Here is a 20,174-nt window from a genome sequence, read left to right as displayed (position 1 = left end):
CACCCTGTTTCTTCATAACACCCCTCATTCTGTTGCTGCTTGTTACATTTTTGTTCTGCTGGGAACTGGTTCCATTTGAGCCTCAGTGCAATCTGTGGCCCCAGTTGCCATGCATACTTAAAGCTCAATAAATTTGATATCTCCTGAACCCCCACAGGGTTTGGATATCATAAGGGATACTTAGGCCCAAGATCAAGCCATATGAGCAGATTTATTTGAGAACTCTGCGTTAAAGCCTCCAGCAAGTGCTTCTTGACATATATGAAGCAATAATAATAACAGTAATAACAACTGCCATTTGCTAAGTACTTATCATATGTTGAGACTATGCCAAACACTTTCACATATTATCTCATTTAATCCACTCAACAAAACAAAATGTGTGTTATTTCTATTTTATCAGGCAAAAATAAAAAACTAATCAGAGAAAAGTCACAGTGAGCCACTTGCTTAAGGTTATACTCCCCAGTAAAATGTTGAGATTCAAACCCAAGTCCCTAACGATCCAAAGCTCATCCAGGTAACCATTCAAGTCAACAATGGTCTCCGGCCACACAGCCCAGCTCTAAACAGAAACACCATAGCACTAATTCTCTGTGGAGCAGAGTGCAGTGTGCCTCCCATGCTCCACAACACAGCACAGCAGCTCAGCATATCTCATCTTCTATAAAAGACTCCAAAGATTTCTCTTTTCACCGGCTCCCAATTACAGCCACATAACACATGCCTTGAAATGTAATTGCCTCTGGTTTGAAACTTATGCCTAAGGGACCTGCTCCCATTTTCTTTCCTAGCGGAACAAAGGCATTGAAGCCACAAGTTGCTGAGGCAAAGCACTTATTGATTAGATTCCCATCAATATTCAGCTGCTGCTGAGAAGATTAGACTTGGACTCTTAGGTCTGGGTAGCCCAACTCCTCCCTCTCCTTGCTCCTCCTCCTGCAATGCATAACTAGGCCTAGGCAGAGCTGCTAATAAACAGGCAGGAGCTAGTCAGGTGCATGTGCCACACTCACACAAGACCTGGAATTGACAGGAGGACTCCCAACTAGTACAATGACAGAAGATAAGGTAAAGCAGCATTATATTCATTTCAAGTCTGGTTTTCAGGAGATAGGGGAATACATTCAAGTCATATAGAGGATTTGGGGGAGGTTGGGTGTAGCTACCACAGATCAAAATTAATTCTCTTTACTTTGCCAATTGAAAAACTGTTTCTTATTCAGTAATTGGGGTTTTATGGATTTTTGCTCTGTTAACTGACTAGTCTGCATAAGTTTTTTCAAGTAATTGTGCATAACCATATTACTAAAGAAATATGTCCCCTCCTAACCAAAAAAAAAAAAAAAGGGCAGATTGACCTAAATTTAATCATGAAAACTCATCGAGAATCTTCAAAAACATCAATGCAGGAGAGACAAAAGAGGTAGAAGGGTTGTTCTAGATTAAAAGGGATTAAGACAAACTGACAATCAAATGCAACAAATGATTTAGATTGTGGAAGGAAGAAAAAAATAGCAATAAGGGAACTATGGAGACAGTTGGGAAATTTTACATATGGGCTACATCTTAATATTACTGTATCAATGTCACACTCTTGGATATAATAATGGTATCTAATTATGTAGGAGGATGTCTTTGTTCTTTGTACATGCTAAAGTATTTAGGGGTGAAATGACACAAATATCTACAGCTTATTTGTAAATGGTTCAGCCAAAACAACACACACACAAACACTACAGAGTGAGAGAGTTCAACAAATTGGTGAATGTTAACCAGTGGTGAATAAAGGCTAAGGTTATGGAATGATCACTGCACTACTGTTTCAACTTCTCTCTAGATATGATACTTAAAAAAAAACTTAAAAATATAAAGGATATAGTGACCTTGCTCCCTTATACGTGGTTCCTAAATAAACTCACCCACCCCTGTACACACAATAATACAAGTTAATCAATCTGTGCCCTGTAGAGTCTCACCTTTAAGTTCTGATCTGGTCCAACGTACTCTGCTGAACATTCCTTCATGTCATTAGATGGCATGGTTAGCTGCACTGGCTTTCCAGTCAGCCAGACTTGGATCTGGGTTCTAGCAATGTCACTAACCTGCTGTGAGGCCTGGGTTAAGTTATTTAACTGAGCTTTGGGTTTTCTCTATTGTAAGAAAACAAGAACATATTGGGATAGAATATACCCTTTTTATAGGCAAAGAAACTTGAGCTCAGTGATATAATATGGGATATTCAGGGATTATACTAGTACTTTAGAGTTCGGGAGTAATTAAATGAGATGATATTAGAGAGGCTTAGACAACAAACATTTTAATGTTAATAGTTATACAATTATTAATAGTGTTAAATACATATTATATAAATAGTATTTATATTATAAATTAACAAAATATAATATAAATTATATTATAAATATAATATAAACACTTTAAATACATATTATATAAACACTATTTATATGTTTTATATTTAAAGTTAAATATAAAACGCTATTTATATAGCATTTATATAATATGTATTTAAAGAAGAATTAGTACATCATGATTTCATGAGTATTACAGCCCAGGATAAAGCTAAAGTAGTTAGAACTTTAAGGTCAATATAAAGACAAACATTAAGTTAACAACTACATAGATGGTATGTAGATTTGGCAAAATTCATGAAGGTAATAATCAAATAACTAAAGTTTGAAAGCTACTGCAAAAAGGAAGGTAATGTGCTTAACACAGTGTCTGGCACATAGCAGATGTTCAAGCTTCATTCAAAACTATCATTAATTTTCTTAGGGGCTTTTGAAATTACGTTGTAGATCTTTTCTTGATAACCAAGGAACTGCCTAACAATGGAACCCAGAAAGAATGAGAACTGAGGTAGTGCAATGTTTTTCAGCTTTGTGAATCTATCCAGACTTTGAAAGAAGTAGGATAAGCAAGGAATGGGGGTCAAGAGACCTGAGTTGTCACTCCGAATATGTCCAAAATTCTCATAGAAATCAGACAAATGACATAAACAACTTGGCCTGTGAGACCTCAGTTTCTACAACTGAAGAATGGAGGAATTAGACAAGAATCCATTGCTCTCTAAGGTCTCTTTCAACTTAAAAATTCTGTGACTTGATAAGCCCCTGGCTTTTTCCAAAGTTGCATGCAAGATCACCTTTGGTTTAGGTTTTGGAGACATGTAGTTTAAAGAAAAGGGTATAAGCTTCTCCTCCCTACCTAGTCAATCAGTAGTTGCTGGAAAAATCTGCTCTTTAGGTTAGCAGTGGGGTTTAAGACCATCAGCTCTGGGTTCCCACACTACAGTATCTGTCACTAGCTGTGTGGTGTTAGGTATGCTCCTTAATCCTCTCTGATCCCTGGCTTCCTCATCTCTAAAATAGGAATAATTTCATGTACTTTGTGGTATTGCAAAGAGTATTGGTAAAGTATGAAAAGTTGACACACGGCTGTTTGACAAAAGAAATGAATGAGATAATAAAGCATGATTAAAGATGCATTTGTTCTGTAGCCCTTTTACTGTTTATAGGAAGACCACATTATTTATCTTAGTTTTTACAGTAATCCTATGCATTAACTAGTTTCATACCCATTTTATAGGCAAAGAAACTTAGGCTCAGTGACGTTAGGAGCCTAGCTGGGACTCTTTTGGAGCTTTTCTGACTCCCACATCTATTTGTTTTTTCTAATAGACCCTATATGACTTATAAGCCACAATATAAACACTACATTCTGTTTTATGTTGAAGTTCAGCCATTTGCTTATTCTACCCTTCCACATTTATCCAGCAGCATATTTTAAATTGGATATAGAATCTAGTTTCTCTAACTTAAAGTTATTAAGCTCCTAATGAAGGCAGCATTTTTTAAAGTGCAAGCTGAACACCTCGTAGCCTATGAAGAAGTTAAAAGTCTTGAAGATCTTCTGCACTTACTAGGTATGTGGCCTTTGGACAAGCTGTTTACTCTTCCCATGTGAGCTCCCCCATATATGAAATGATAATAATAATTCCTACCTACAGGGTTGTTGAGAAAACAGGCAAACCATCTAGAACCTCAGAACTTGGACAGGTTAAGATCCTCTCTAATTTCTTGCTATTTTCAGTAGCACTTATGTACTTTTTCTTATGTCAACTTCTCGGACATTAGAGTGGATGAATGAAGGTTGACAGGGCTTATTAAGACTTGGTCATTTTCGGAAATTTCCCCTTAGAAACAAAACCTCCTTTGATCAAGTCTAGAGCCAAGCCACATACAAAGCTGACTATAAACATTACTTCTTTTCATTTCACAACATTGAAGAAAGAAAAGACGAAGGAGTGGGAGCCATTTTAACATGGAGTTCAGAGAGGGGAATTAAACCTGAAAATAAAAGATAAAGAAAAAGAAAGCAAAAGGAAATGCCATTAAACAGTTTCAGAGATTTTGATATTTGGGATAATCACTTTTGTTGGAAATTCTCAGAAATTCAAATGACCTGCTTAAAATGGATGAGATTGCTCCTTATCTGATCAACCTGGTAAAATTCTATCTTGAGGAGTTAAAATAAGGAACTGCAGGCCCTGGGGTGGCAGGACCACAGTCAACCCTCAAAAAGAAACCAGGAAGGCCAGAGGATAAGGACTTTAATAACACGCTAAGATTTCTAAACGTTTAAAAACTCTCCTATCTCCTTCATAGTTGCTATTTTTGTTATTCTAATAAAATGAGAAACTGATCTTAGAGGCAGCTCCAGAATTTCTATAGTAAGGACTTAGAACAATTTGATTGGAAAGAAATAAGATGGGAGATCCAGCATCTTTAAAAATAAGCTTTCATTTTTGTCAAAGTAATGTGAAACTTTGTGACAGGCTGTGTATGTAAAGTGACAGGGGTGAACTAATGGAGATGACAGGGGAGTACATCTGCTGCAGCTATCACTATCACCCCAACTTCAATTTCTGTGTCGCCCCTGCTCACCATTAGCATGGCTACTGATTGGACTCTTAAAATAAGGAGAAATAAATTATATGTTTGTATGGTAGAGGGACAGGGAGAGAACCCCCAGAGAGCAGAAATCCAGGGATGAAGTAGGAGGTGGCAGTCACTAAGAAACCAAGTGCCACAGAAGAAAAGAAAATGCAGGGATGAGATTGAGGAATTATATTGTTGTCTTGGGCTTGGTGGTGGGAAGACCCTGAGGATCCTCTTCAACTCAGCTACAGATGAGCAATTGAGTAGGCTTTGCCTTTTTGGACTTTTGTCCAGAGACCTCACCAAAAGTTTCTACTGGTAGGTGGGGGAAAAGGGATTTGTGTGGTAGGTGGTGGGAAAATGTGGTTGAGATTTCTGGGTGTTTGAAGCCAAACAGCTAAACACCCACGAGTGGTAAATTCTGTGGATATGTATGCTCTTAGCTTTTTTAATTTATAAAGATTATGGTCCTAGATTCTTCAGATGTGCTTAGCTTTTGAATGTCTGTATCTGACTAATGAGGGATGCAAAATAACCAAGAAGTTAAAAGCATAAGATCTGGAACCAAGTCATTGTTCTTTAATTTACTAGCTGTGAGATGTTAAACTAATCTAGTTATCTATAAAATGGGGACATTAATGGTGCTTCCATGAAGAATGTGGTAGATAGAATAATCGTCCTCCAAAGAAGTCCACAGCTTCATTGCCAGAACCTGGGAATATCTTGCCTTATGTGGCAAAAGACTTTACAGATGAGATTAAGGTAATAGACCTAGAGATGAGATTTTCCTGGATTACCCTGATGGGTCAAATCTAATCCTATGAATTCTTAAAAGGGAAGAACGTTCCCAGCTACTTGTCAGTGCCAGAGAGATGTAACATGAGAAGGACCTGACCTGCCCATTACTGGCTATAAAGATGAAAGAAAGATACCAGTAGCCAAGGAAATTTGGTGGCATCTAGAGCTGGGAATGGCCCTTAGTTTATAACCAGGGCAAAACGACAGACTTTATACATATAACCAAGAGGAACTGAATTCCATCATCAACCCAAATTTTCTCCAACAACCTCCAGAAAGGAACACAGCCTACCAACAACCTGATTTTAGTCCAGTGATACTTATACCAGACTTCCCACCTTTAGATGTTTTTTGTTGTTGTTGTAGAGATGGGGAATCTCGCTATGCTGCCCAGGCTGGTCTTGAACTCTTGGCCTCAAGCAATCCTCCAGCCTCAGCCTCCTAAATGCTGGGATTATAGGCATGAGCTGCCGTGCCTGGCTATACCTTAAGATAAATAAATTTGTGTTGTTTAAGCTGCTGCACTGGTGGTAATTTGTTACGGCAGCAATAGAAAACTAATATAAGAAGTAAATGAGATAATCCACATAGTGAACAGGCATGCAGTAAGCATAAGTAGTATTAGGCTTTGAATCTGTTTGCATTGCATCTCACATCAGATTGTCCTGGTTTTAGTGATGGAGTATGAGGGAAGCGGGTTAAAGCCCTCCTAGGGTACTCCTTATCCCATCACTTCTGACAACGGCTACCACCTGTAAAAAGGATGAAAATCCCTATCCTTGGAAATAGCTTGAAGGGAAAAAGGATTTGAGGAGAAACCACCAACTAAGTAAATAAAATCCCATCTTAGCTTTGGCTATCTAAGCCACTGAGTTTTAGATGTCGAGTTACATTTTAGATTTTAAATTCAAAATCTTTCATACTCACATAGACTATATATCATATAGTATGTGTATGCATTTTATGTATAATATATATAATTCACGTGTAATAAACATAAAATGTTAATATATCTTATATGTAAGATATAAATGATATATATATAAGTGATAAATATCAGATGTAAATGATATATAAATATATAAAATAAATATATATATTTTGAGACAGGGTCTTGCTTTATCACCCAGGCTGGAGGACAGTGGTGCAATCATAGCTCACTGAAGCATCAACCTCCTGGGCTCAAGCAATCCTCCCACCTCAGCCTCCTGAGTAGCTGGGACTACAGGCATACACCACCATGCCCTGCTAATCTTTGCATTTTTTTGTAGAGACGAGGTCTTGCTATGCTACCCAGGCTGGTCTCAAACTCTTAGGCTCAAGCCATCTGCCCACCTCAGTCCCTCAAAGTGCTGGGATTACAGGTGTAAGCCACTATGCCTGGCCAATTTATATCTAATAAACATATTATACAATATTATATATCACATATATATTATTCTTTTGGGCAATATATATGTATCATATAAGCATATATTTTGGGTCAACTTTGAAGTCCTTTCTTTCAGAGAAAGAAGTGTTAGGAGGGAAAGTCTGTATAGATACCCCCTATATCTGTACAGATATCTGAAAGGGGTGGAAGCTTTGTAAACCCACAGATTCCCTGTCCCCACCCCAGAGATTCTAATCCAGTAGATGATCTGGGGCTGTCTCCAAGAAGCTACATGTGTAACAGGCTCTCCAAGTAGGGTCTGGTTTTAGAACCACTGGACTAAATAATTTCAAGGGCTCCCAGAATGGTTCTGTGGTAATACTTTGTGAAATTTCTGATCTCTAGCTTTTCAGGGTAATGAGGGGTCCTGGCTAATTTGCTATTCTTTATACTGGGGTTTTATACCAGGGTAAGGAGATTTACTATCACCCCACAATTCAGAGAAAAACTGAAGCTCCTATAAGGAAAGTGGCTTGGGTCACATACCCACTAAGAGAGTGAGAACTGGAATCCATGTTGATGTGACTCATTCATTTACACAACAAAGTTCCTACTATATCCCAAGCTTTTTAAAAATTTAAATTATGTAGATGTACATGAAATATCTTCCTTATGAAATGTCTAATCATATGAATACAAGAAAAAATTTCCTTCACTCTCCTTCTCCAACCTCACATTCCTCCTCAAGGACCATCAACTCATTTGTTCTTCAAGAAAACATTCTATGAATTATATACATCATGCACAAATCAAATAACTGTTTGATTTTTTAAATCAAACAAACTCATGTTTAAGCCTCTAAAAAACATTAGATTACATAACTTCCTTCGCCACTTAAAAATAAGTCAGTACACATGATCATATTATTCCTTTTAACTGCTGCATAGCATATTACATGTATCTGATGTATGTATTATGATATATCTGAATCTATTTGACTATTTCCCATTGAACTATGTTTGGGTTCTTTCTACAATGTTGCTATCACATGCACAAAAAAATGCTACACTAAGTATCTGTATACATGATGTGATTTCTCTAAGATAGTTACACATGTAAATATGAGTTCAAGGGGATGAATGTTCTGCCCCTTTTCTACAGTTTCATTGTAGCTACATGGAGTTGGGGAGTTGGGGAGAAAACAGTGGCCCTTATCCTACAACTCTAGGCTGAACTAGATGCAAATCCTGAAAAGTACCCTTCCCTGGATGTTGATGCAGAACATGATAAAGGCTAGCTAATGCCTCTTATATGGGTATTTTTGTCACCATAGCAACGTCCAACAGAGCTCCCCATTTCTTTATTACTGGTGTCTTATTTTACTGCTCCCAATGATATAATAGCTCTATCTTGGCGGCTCCCTTCCGTCAGCAGCTATTCTAGTTCTCAGTCCTGATTCTGAATAAATAAATATATATATATAAATACATATATCTATAAATACATATATCTATAAATACATATATATAAATACATATATATAAATACATATATAAATACATATATATCAACAAATATATATATATAAAACAAAGTTTGGATTTTCTGCATGATGACTATTTGGGTGGATTTTTTTAATCAAGTAATCTCAACCATTTTTCTCATATATTTTATGCATCCCTATTCTGATATCCGGTGAATAGACAGGAGAGGTATGCTATTCTCATACACATATATGGAAAAGAATGTTTGTTTCCTTCCCTGGAAGAAGCTGTCCCAAACTTCTTTGAGTTTTAGCAGCATAGGGGAAATGATGAATGGCTCACATTCTTGTATGAACAGCACCTGCCAGCCTGGAGCACAGGGCATACTGCAAATCGATATTGAGGGGAAAGAACCAGCCTGTGGAGCCTGTAAGAAGTTCAAGCTGCAGCCTGACAGAAAGATGGGAAACTAAAATTGCCTGGTGTTTCCCTGCCCTGTGTCTCGCCCCCTGCAGGTCACTGGGACCCTGGTTTTCACTGTCATCACCACTGTGCTGGGTTCCTTCCAGTTTGGATATGACATTGGTGTGATCAATGCACCTCAACAGGCAAGTGAAATATGTACAAGTTCTCTTTTTGGCAAGTTCTGTCAGTGATAGATACCATATGTTCCTCATACACAGCGATAAAGGGTGTCCACGTGGGAGACACAAGTCTCCCTGTCAGGTACGATGTGCACTGTTCCAAAGCTGATAACTTGGCCTTGACTCCTCAATCAACAATCGCAGAGGGAAAAAAAGAGGAGGCAATAAATAATTCTTAATCTCTGACTCTGCTGTTTGCTGAGCTCACAGAAAACTCCAGGCAGAATATCATGTGCTGAAGGATATTCTTTAATAAAAAAAAAAAAGAGCTTATTGCAACATTCATTCAGAGATTTCAGCCATACATGAATGAAAAGTGCCAGGGAATAAGGATATGTTTCACTCAGGGCACATTTTTTGAGCACCTGCTTATTTTCATCAGGTACTTTAACATATGATCTCCCCAACTGGATCCTCTCAACAATCTTATTATGCCCACTTCCAGTCTATATTAAAACCTTAAGAAGCCCTAAACTAAAAGAGATTATGGTCCTTCCCCCACCATTCCTGTCTCCCATAGGTAACCCAAAGTAAAATAATGTAAAACTTTAGAATAATATTCAAGAAGTTCAACAAAGTTTGGATTTTCTCCATGATGACTCCTTGAGTGAATTTTTAATCAAGTTATTTCAACCATTTTTCTTATATATTTCGTGCATCCCTATTCTGGTATTCAGTGAATACATGGGAGAGGTATGTTATTCTCAGCTCCCCCAGCCCATAAGTCGGGGAACCACGACTTCATTCTCCTCTGCTCTAACTAGACTGTGAGGTCACTGAGGGCAAGACTGATGAATTGTCCCTCTTCCTATCACTGGTGCCAAGCACAGTAGTTGGCATAAAGAAGGTACTCAATAAACAGGGGTGAATTAATGAAAGAGAGAGAAGAGGAACCTGGGGAAGAGGTGGCATAAAGTGAAGGTACAAACACTTTTTGGGTGCCTTCTGTAAGTCCATTATATTTCCTCTGCTTCTTTTAGAACATTGGGCCCCAAGGAAAATGAAAGATACTGCAGGGTGTGGATATGTGAAATATGCGCTGACCATAATCCATCACCTGTAAAGGGCTGCTTCCTGCTGAAAGACGTGCTCCGATTAGGTGCTACAATCATCAGGAGTGTGGCAGGCTGAGAGATCCAGGGCATAGTGCTGGGGGTCAAGAGACAAGGGTCATATCTCTTTTGTGTGGGTGATGACAACACATGCCAATTTAGCAGGTTTCCTAGAATTTAACATCATTTAACAATTTAACATTCAACATCACCATGACTTGATTAATAGAGCCCCTTCTCTTTTTGTGGAAGACCTTATCACATCATTAATTAAACCATCCCTGGCAGGGCGCAGTGGCTCACTCCTGTAATCCCAGCACTTTGGGAGGCTGAGGCGGGCAGATCACCTGAGGTTGAGAGTTCGAGACCAGCCTGACCAACATAGAGAAACCCTGTCTCTACTAAAAATACAAAATTAGCTGGGCATGGTGGCGCATGCCTGTAATCCCAGCTACTCGGGAGGCTGAAGCAAGAGAATCGCTTGAACCCGGGAGGCAGAGGATGCAATGAGCTGAGATCGTACCATTGCACTTCAGCCTGGGCAACAAGAGCAAAACTCCATCTCAAAAAAAAAAAAAAGAAAAGAAAAAATTAAACCATCCCCTCCAGTCTTAGAGGGAAGCTTAGGCTAAGGTTTCACCTCCTTCAATCCAAGTCCCAGAGCCAGAGCTGAAAACAGCAATCCCCATACTGGCGTCCAGGTTAGTGCTCTCTCTATATATAGGCCCTTCCTTCTGTGTTTAAAGAGCTGCTGAAACACCATTAAATAAGAATGATTTTTTAAGCCCTTTTTTTTTTTAATCAGCTGAATGGCATTTAGGATTATTTGAAAGGATTTTAAAATCACACTTTCATATGGTTATGAAAATTACACATGCCTACTGAAGACAGTATTAGAAAAAAATACCCATAATTATTTGCTGAGAACATTTTGGATATTTCCTCCAGCTTTTTTTTTCTATGCATATTATTCATATAAGGCAGCCTTCTAGTGAGGTAAATGTTTTTGTCTGTCATCCAGGCTGGAGATTTTCACTTCAACCTCTGCCTCCTGGGTTCAAGCAATTCTCCTGCCTCAGCCTCCCGAGTGGCTGAGACTACAGGCTCCAGCCACAATGCCTGGCTAATTCATTGTATTTTTAGTAGAGACAGGGTTTCACCACGTTGGCCAGGCTGGTCTCGAACTCCTGACCTCAAGTGATCCGCCCACCTTGGCCTCCCAAAGTGCTAGATTACAGGCATGAGCTACGGCACCCGGTCTGAGGCAAATGTCTTGATCAGACTTCTTTTATAAGAGGATGCTCAATTCTTCCCCTCACTCAGCCGGCATTACCAAATAGGCCTTTGCCCATAACTAGTAACCCAGAGCAGCTGCATTCCAGGTCCTTTTCAGAGAGTACCCTCCCAGCTCACTGATGCTAAATAGTGACCAAATCATCATTGAGAGGAATGACATGGGAGGAGGATGGCCTCATCTTCCTCCCATGTCCTATAATTCATCTGAATTATATGAAGCACATTACAAAATATGGCTCCATGAAATTTAGTTTTCAATGTTGTTCATTCTGTTACACACTTAAACTCTATGAGGACCCACAGGAGAAACTTCCTTCAGGTCTCAATACCTTCTCAAGGGCCACTAAGTTATTGTTATCTTAGGAATTCATCAATAATATACCCGGTTGTTTTCCTCTCTTTGCCCTGGTGGCTAGGAAGTTTACTGGTAAACTTATAGCTCACTTCCAACAAAGATACACCACCTAGTGTTTGAATTCTGTATGCTAACTTTATTTTTGACCCTCATCTTAACTTTCCCAGTCTTTTTTCTTATATCCACTTTTATGATTCTGTTGAAATATGTATATAAGTCAATTTAAATCCTGCTGTGCAGAAGTAACACTAGCATGAAAATGTATCTTTTTAGCCTGCAGAATATATATATTTTTTGAGACAAGATCTTACTTTCTCACCCAGGCTGGAGTGCAGTGGCTCCATCTTGACTCACTGCAGCCTCAACCTCCCAGGCTCAAGCAATCTTCTCGCTTCAGCCCCTCCGAGTAGCTGAGACTACAGGCATGTGCCACCATGCCTGGGTAATTTTTAGTATTCGTCATAGAGACAGGGTTTCACCATGTTGCCCAGCTTGGTCTCAAACTCCTGAGCTCAAGCAATCTGCCCACCTCAGCCTCCCAAAGTGCTGGGATTATAGGTGTGAGCCACCGCACCTGGCCTAGCCTGCAGAATAGTTTCAATTTCAATAGTTGCCAATATTTAAAACTCAAAAAAATTTACATAAAAACTCAGATTTCTGACTTTCTGTTAAAAAGTTAAAGGTCATCCAACACCAGTTTCACGTTTGCAGCTTCCTCCTGCTCCTCTAGTTCCACAATCCTGACCATTCACTATTAGTCCCAAATAGTAGAAAATGTATTTTAATCCCCTAGTCATCAAAGTATTACATGTTCCCTTCATTTATTTGTTCCTGCCTGGTTCTTGTTGGCAATGTAATTTATAACCTTTGTTTTATAGGATATGGCCAACTGTAAACAAATCTATCCATGTTTATATGTATATAAAACACATAATTGAGATGGTACTATTTAAACACATGACAAACACTTTAAAGACAGAAACAAAAATACATAGAATGTTTGAAATAGTAAAGCTATTTTTCTTTATCTCCTAGGTAATAATGTCTCACTATAGACATGTTTTGGGTGTTCCACTGGATGACCGAAAAGCTATCAACAACTATGTTATCAACAGTACAGATGAACTGCCCACAATCTCATACTCAATGAACCCTAAACCAACCCCTTGGGCTGAGGAAGAGGCTGTGGCAGCTGCTCAACTAATCACCATGCTCTGGTCCCTGTCTGTATCCAGCTTTGCAGTTGGTGGAATGATTGCATCATTCTTTGGTGGGTGGCTTGGGGACACACTTGGAAGGTAGGCAAATTTCATAAATAAGCATAAACAGAAACTTTCATATTTTCATTTTCCTAACATTTGTTTAAAAAATATTATCTTTCTTCTTGTGGAATAGCTTTAGAGTTGTTATTTCAACTCATGACCCTATGAGGCATATCAGTGTTAGATCAAATCAATGAAAAAAGCTGTTGTGACAGTTTGGTTAATTGTTCAGACATTTATACCAAACATGAGTTTTGTGTGTATTTCTAGATAATTGCTTTGATCCTCTAGCTTTGTAAGTTATAAAATATACTAGGAGACCACTACACAAACAGTTAACTCAGGAACTCAGCAGAAGAGACTAATTAGAGTTTTTAACCTGGGAGTCCATTGTTTGCTTCACCAAATCACACTATGTCTCAAACATCCAGTTTTTCCTTTTTAAATTAGAATCTGGCACTCAGATCAGTCAAGTCCAAAGGTTCAGTCAACATCCCCAACTCCCAATTGCCCAATGTATTTGTTATGCGGTTTCTGGCTGCTGGTACTGCTTGCTATCTCAAAGCCCCAACCAGAGATGAAGCAAGAGATACCTCCATTTATCACTTGAGTTTCTGTTAGGTTTTTTGGATTAAAAGTATCAGTGGAACTCCTTTACCCTGAAATTTTACTTATTCATGCAACGTACTACAGTTGTTAGGATTTCCCACCCTATATAAAGAGGAGATAAAACCAGAATATCAAATGATTATTTTTTAGATTTTCTCCTATTTGAGCCCACCTTTTGTGCATTACCTTTTTTTCTCATGATAAAAATAATACATGAAAAATTTAGAAAGTGAAAATGCCTTTAAAGATGTAAATAACAATTTAGGCAACTAGTTTAATAATTCTGGATTACAATTCACTTAGTTTTTTCAATTCCTATTATAAATTATAATTTTTAGCACTCCGGTTATTAAAATTCTGATAACTCTTCCTCTTATACTGGAGCTTTTATATAATATGACTATAAGTTCTCTTAACTACAATATCATGGTAACCCAAGTTTTATTATTATTTTTGTTTGAAATGGAGTTTTCTCCACCATAAAAGACAGTGGTCAATTTCTTATATTTTAATCAACTTTCTGATGTTCAGTTGAACTTTAAATAAGAATCTGTAAAATACAGATTAATAAACTGAATTTCATCATTTAAAAAAATTCAAAAATAATTTCAATGTGTATCAAGTTGGTTTAAGTAGTAAATGGAAAATTCTCTAGATTAATTATTTATTGCTAAATTAAATTATTCCCTAGCAAGTGGGCTCAGACAAAAGGAAAAACGAAAAATAATTTAAAAAAAATTTTTAAGTAAATCAAATTAAGCAAAATTAAATTACGTTCTAAAATATGCACAAATCTTATAGCAACTACTGATATTTTACACTACTTCTCATTCCTGAAGAAAAAATGTAAACCCTGGTTGCCCCTCATTTAGAGGTAAGATTCTGACGAGTTCAGTGACTTAACCTAAAACATTTAATTAGTGTTACATTTAATTAACACTTAATGGAGCCAATATACAAACCCTCTGAAATCTTAGGATTTGGCATCAACAATGGTTATACCCCAAAACAATGTCAAATGACCACTTATCAAATGACCTATGGTAAACAAAAAGTGAGGTTTCTCCTAGCTTCTAGTAATAAAATGATCCCCCTTGAAAAGCAGCCCAAAAGTTCATAACTTCAACATCAAAATTAAGACAGTTATCAGTATCCCCATAAAATTATCTTTCTAGAGACATGATTTTCATTATTACCAGTGTCATTTATCCACCAGTCAAAAGTAAATAAATAAAAATGTAATACTTCCATTATTGCCTTTAAAAAAAAAGTGTTTCCTTGCAATTGTGTAATAGTCAACAGATGTCTGTGGCCACCATTTTATAGTTTTGGGTTTGCAAGGCCACTTTTTCCAACCTGTGCATTTACAGTTTAATTACCAGGGTATGGTAGAGAAAACTATGGTCTGTGCAATCCACACCACCATGAGTAAAGGAAGCGATGCATAGCTTGCCTTTGAAGGCATGCATTCTTTCCCATCAAAAATGGAACTCATTAAAATGAAACATTACCCTTTCGTTTCACACAGATCAAGTCCAAGATCTGTCACTTAATAGCTGTATGAAAATGAGCAAGTTATTAGGTTCTCTAAGATGTTTTCCTCCCATCTGCAATGTGAAAACAAAAATAATACCTACCTCATGGCATTATTGTGAGGATTTAATGACAACAAATATAAAAGGTTTAAAACAATGCCTGACATTTATTAAGCAAACAGCAAATGTGGCCTCATTTTGATGATGATGATGATGATGATGATGATGATGACGATGACCACCACAATAATGAAGCCTATACTATCTGAAGTATTTAGAGTCAGATTTTAAGAAATATGCTTACGTAGAATTAAGCTTCTCTTTCCCTGATTCAGCTATTTCATGCATTTTTTAAAAGTATTTATTTGTGGCCATTTCTAATATCTGAACAGAAGTTAAAAGAATTTAAATTATATAAAGTGTTCCTGCATCCTTTGGTGGTAGGGAAAGGGGGACTTTAGGGCAATCTGGCATCAAAGATTCTTCCAGCCTATTTCTTTTATGACTTTTTATCTTTTTTCCCCCTAATAAAAGAGACATTAGCTAGGTGGTAACAACTTGTTAAGGTCAATTATTGAATTTGCCTGCCCTCTGTCCCTGTATAGATAAAAAGCATTTCACAATAGTCTAAACTACTAAACACCCCTTAAACTGTTTTTCTACTCTGTAGCTCTGGGGCTAGCCAGCTCTAAACCACTCTGTTTCCCTATACTCATTTCATATTGCTGCTGTAATGAATTATCCCCAATTTAGTGGCTTAAAACAACACAAATATGTTTTCTTATAGTTTTGGAGGTCAAAAGTCCAAACTCAGTTTTAGTTAGCTAAAGTCAAAATGTCAATAAGGCTGGTTCCTTCTGGAGGCTCTGAGGGAAGAATGCATTCCTTGCCCTTTTCCAGCTTGCAGTGACCAACTATAGTTCTCTGGCTTGTGGCCCCTTCTTCCATCTTTGAAGCACAACATTCTAATCTCTACTTCTGTCATCACATCACCTGCTCCTCTTCTACCTTACTCTTATCAGGACACTTGTGATTACATCATTGGATTCACTCAAATAATTCAAGATAATCTCCCCATCTCAAGATTCTCAATCACATCTGCAAAATCTCATTTGCTATGTGACGTAACATTTACAGAGTCTGGGGATTATGCTGTAGGCTGCCAGGGGACATGATTTAGCCTATCACGTGAATGTTAGACAGTCACTGCAGTATGTGACTTTATAGTTTTATGCTCCAGAAAAAAAAATTCTGTTTGGTTGGTGTTAAAGATACTTGCATGGAAAAGGCCCACCTATCAAAGTTTGAAGCAGTGAAATAGAATATAACAAGGATGTTCACATTTCTTTTGGCACAAACATTTTCACACCTGTCTACTCAGGCATTTATTGGCCTTACCATTATCTGCTTGACTGCAAAAAAGGTTTTCTGTGTACCTCACTTTCCTATTAATTAGAAATAAAAGTAACAGATATCTGCAAATGTTGTCAATTTTCATCTGATTAATTTTGAAAGTGTTTTTGTTGCTATTGTCAGCTCTATTGTGTATTTTACATTGGTCACTATTAATTTATAGATTTTGGAAATATGCTGGCATACAATATTAAAATACGGATAATTATAATTCTCTAGATAAGGCTTAAAAGTATGTTTTAAATTACTTCCAAATAATTTATACAAAAGGAAATTTAACTTTGAAAGTTGCTTTCCTATCTAGATTAAAAACCTGTGCCATTGAAAGAAAAAAAAGGTTGTAGGTTACAACTATAGAATTGAATTTAGCTATCACCAGACAATTATTCTTTAAAACGATCAACTTAGAGAAAACTTAGTTAACTCTTTGAAAAACTGTCATAAGTGTTATCTTAAGCTAGTCATCACCATGATTGAATCATCTCTATCAAAATGTAGAGATTAGGCTTGAGCCTGGGAGGTGTCAAGGCTTCAATGAACCATGATGGTGCCTTTGCACTCCAGCCTGAGTGACAGAGCAAGTGAGACCCTGTCTCAAAATAAAAAAGAAAAATGTAGAGATAAGGTGGATGCAACCTAGGTTATCCCATCATAAATCTTGCTTGTTAGTAATACTTTAGTCCATACATGAGTCAAATTAGCAATCTTCGTTCAAGATTCCCCAACCAGCTTTTACAGCAAAATTAAAATAATTGCTCTTAGGTTAAAAAAAAATCTCAACATGCTCTGAAAGCAAATAATTTTAGCAAGTTTTGATGCTGAATTTATATTCCTTGCTTTTTAAAATTTCAGAATCAAAGCCATGTTAGTAGCAAACATTCTTTCATTAGTTGGAGCTCTCTTGATGGGGTTTTCAAAATTGGGACCATCTCATATACTTATAATTGCCGGAAGAAGCATATCAGGACTATATTGTGGTAAGTCTCACACACACACACACACACACACACACACACACACACCCTACCTTTGTCTGAAAATAACTCTAAAGGCGGATGTGGTAGCATTCAGGGATATTAAAGGTGGATGTGGTAGCATTCAGGGATATTTTTGAGTCTAGGGTGACATCACAGAGGGAAAGGCAATAGCATAAAGTTGAAATCCTGAGTCAGGGGGTTTGGGACCAGTAAGTAGGAATTATGATGCTATCAAGGTTCTTGTCCATGGCAATGACATCATTTCTAGTTGTATGATCACAGACAAATTATTTAACTCTGACTCTCAGTTGCTTCATTTATTAAATGAAGCGGATAATAATATCTACCTTATAGGCTGATTGTGAGAACACATGTAAAACGTTCCGCATAGAATCTGACATATAGTAAGCTACCAGTAAATGCTAGCTGTTGTTATTACCACTGTGGTATAGCAGACAGTGGGAGACTGCTATACCACGACCCTTAATTCTGCCCTTATGGACTACCTGGCTGCCACGTCTCCATCTCTTCTATCTGACAAGACCTTAACACTCTGAACCCATCTCTTAGACCACATTCCCCAGCCCTGTATGATTCTAGACATGACCGAGTGAAGCATTACAGTGGTGGTGTCCATAGGGAAAGCGAATCAGAGAGAAGCAGCTGACATTTAAAAGTTCAGAATAAAGGAAGGAGGTTCCTCCCACAAACTTTATTCTGAATAGTGGGAATCACTAGTTCTTGGAGACAGCTTTTCAAACATTCAGAGGCAACTAATTAGCAGACATCTGAAGAAAGGGAGAATCATTCAATCTCTCTCTAAAACAAATGGCTAAATCTTTAACTTCTGCCAATGAAGCTCTGATTTTGATGGTGCTAGGTTGAGATTTTAACCCATTTTCACAAATTTTAGTTGCCTTTCAAGGCACCTCTATCCATGCGGATGGGGAAGGAGTGGTGAGGACATAAGATTTGTATATAAAAGTATTTTTATTAACACTTTTACCTACAGAAAAGACTTGAATTCCATGTATCTTCAATGATCAGTTGAAGCAAAAGACTAAAATATCAAGTTAACAGTCTAATTAAATCTCTTTTTATTATTTTCATTGTTAATAAAAATAACTGAAGATCAGTGTAGCTTTATCAAGGTAAAGAGTCAACCCCAAATGTGGAAAGGGCTTTAGATTCAGAGCAAATAAATTCTGGCACTGTCTCTGCATGGCCTTAAATATTAAATCTGAGCCTCAGTTTCTTCTCCCATAAAATGCAGATAATAACACTATGAACGAAGTCCCAATTATGATTCTTCTTTCTTTTCTCTCCATTTAAAAAAATACAGTGTGAAAAAAATATATAAAATGTTTTTGGTAAAATTGAAAACAAATGCTATAAATACATTGTAAAACAACCTCTAACTAGCATAGCCAACCAACTTGTACTCCCCAACTATCTTCTAAAATTATGTTTGGCCCTATTCTGAGCATTAAAGTTCCTAAAAATTATAGGAAATATAATTTGACTTCAAGTTCATGTGAATTCAGACCTGTGAGCTTATCTACATTATTCTGTTTTTCAGGTATAGTATTAGCTATTACAGAAAGATAGTACAACTTAGAATAGAGCCAAATAAATGATTTTTTTTCTTATTTAAGATCAACAGGCTACACATTAAAAGTCATCTGTAAAATTCAGCTGAAATATAGATGCCTTATCACACATGTAAATGTTCATTTGAGACATTAAGAACAACTTGAAGCATTAAAAAATATATTTTGAAAACAATTGTCAAAGCATCTTTTACACAAAGATCATCCATTTCAATTTGATAGGCAGGTAGTTTCTAAGAAGAAGCCTCCGCAAATCCTATTTTTAAATAGTTAAGAAAATGCCAAACATTTAATTCAGCCTTGCCTGTCGATAGTCTCTGAACTTTTTATGCAGTTAGCAAATGGCTGGACACTCTACCATTTCCAGCACGACTGATTACATGTGCATTTAAGAAAGCTTCAGAAGGCAGAATGAGCTAGTGTTTTCAAATGTTTTGTATTCGTTTAAGTACCAAAAGTCTTTCTCCAAATAAAATTTTTTCGAAGCCTAATATTTGAATAGAATAAAGAAGCTGGGTTTCCCTGGTTTCTAACTGGGGAAGAGTCCTTAAGATCCTTAACCTCTTCTACCTCTCTGCACCTCCCCTCGCCCCTCATCACCACCTTAACAGTGATCTTGAGGGCCCTCTACATTGTAGAAATTCAGATAGGGCATGCTGTTCTCACACTAATGCTCTGTTGCTTGTGATCTTTGGCAAGTTGTTACTCACATCTATCAAGAGGTTGGTGGAGATATGTTCTGATTTCCTTTAATCCCATGAGCCCTAATTAAGAATATTATTAAAACATTCTTCAATTTCTTTTCT

At 37.2% G+C, this 20,174-nt stretch overlaps 1 protein-coding gene across 1 annotated transcript in view; it reads left to right on the top strand.

Annotated features, from left to right (window-relative positions):
• The first annotated feature begins 995 nt into the window (after positions 1-995).
• SLC2A2 (solute carrier family 2 member 2) overlaps positions 996-20,174 on the top strand; it is a 30,246-nt gene continuing 11,067 nt past the window's right edge. Inside the window, exons 1-4 of the mRNA XM_054479686.2 lie at positions 996-1,071; positions 9,131-9,223; positions 12,998-13,260; positions 17,634-17,758. Coding sequence (XP_054335661.1) covers positions 1,057-1,071; positions 9,131-9,223; positions 12,998-13,260; positions 17,634-17,758 — 496 coding nt within the window. The 5' untranslated portion in view covers positions 996-1,056. The remainder of the gene's footprint in view (positions 1,072-9,130; positions 9,224-12,997; positions 13,261-17,633; positions 17,759-20,174) is intronic.

Source organism: Pongo pygmaeus, chromosome 2, assembly GCF_028885625.2.
Source record: "Pongo pygmaeus isolate AG05252 chromosome 2, NHGRI_mPonPyg2-v2.0_pri, whole genome shotgun sequence".
NCBI classification, from domain to species: domain Eukaryota; kingdom Metazoa; phylum Chordata; class Mammalia; order Primates; family Hominidae; genus Pongo; species Pongo pygmaeus.
The sequence above is the reverse complement of the archived record's forward strand: the minus strand, read 5'-3'. Positions and strand labels throughout refer to the sequence as shown.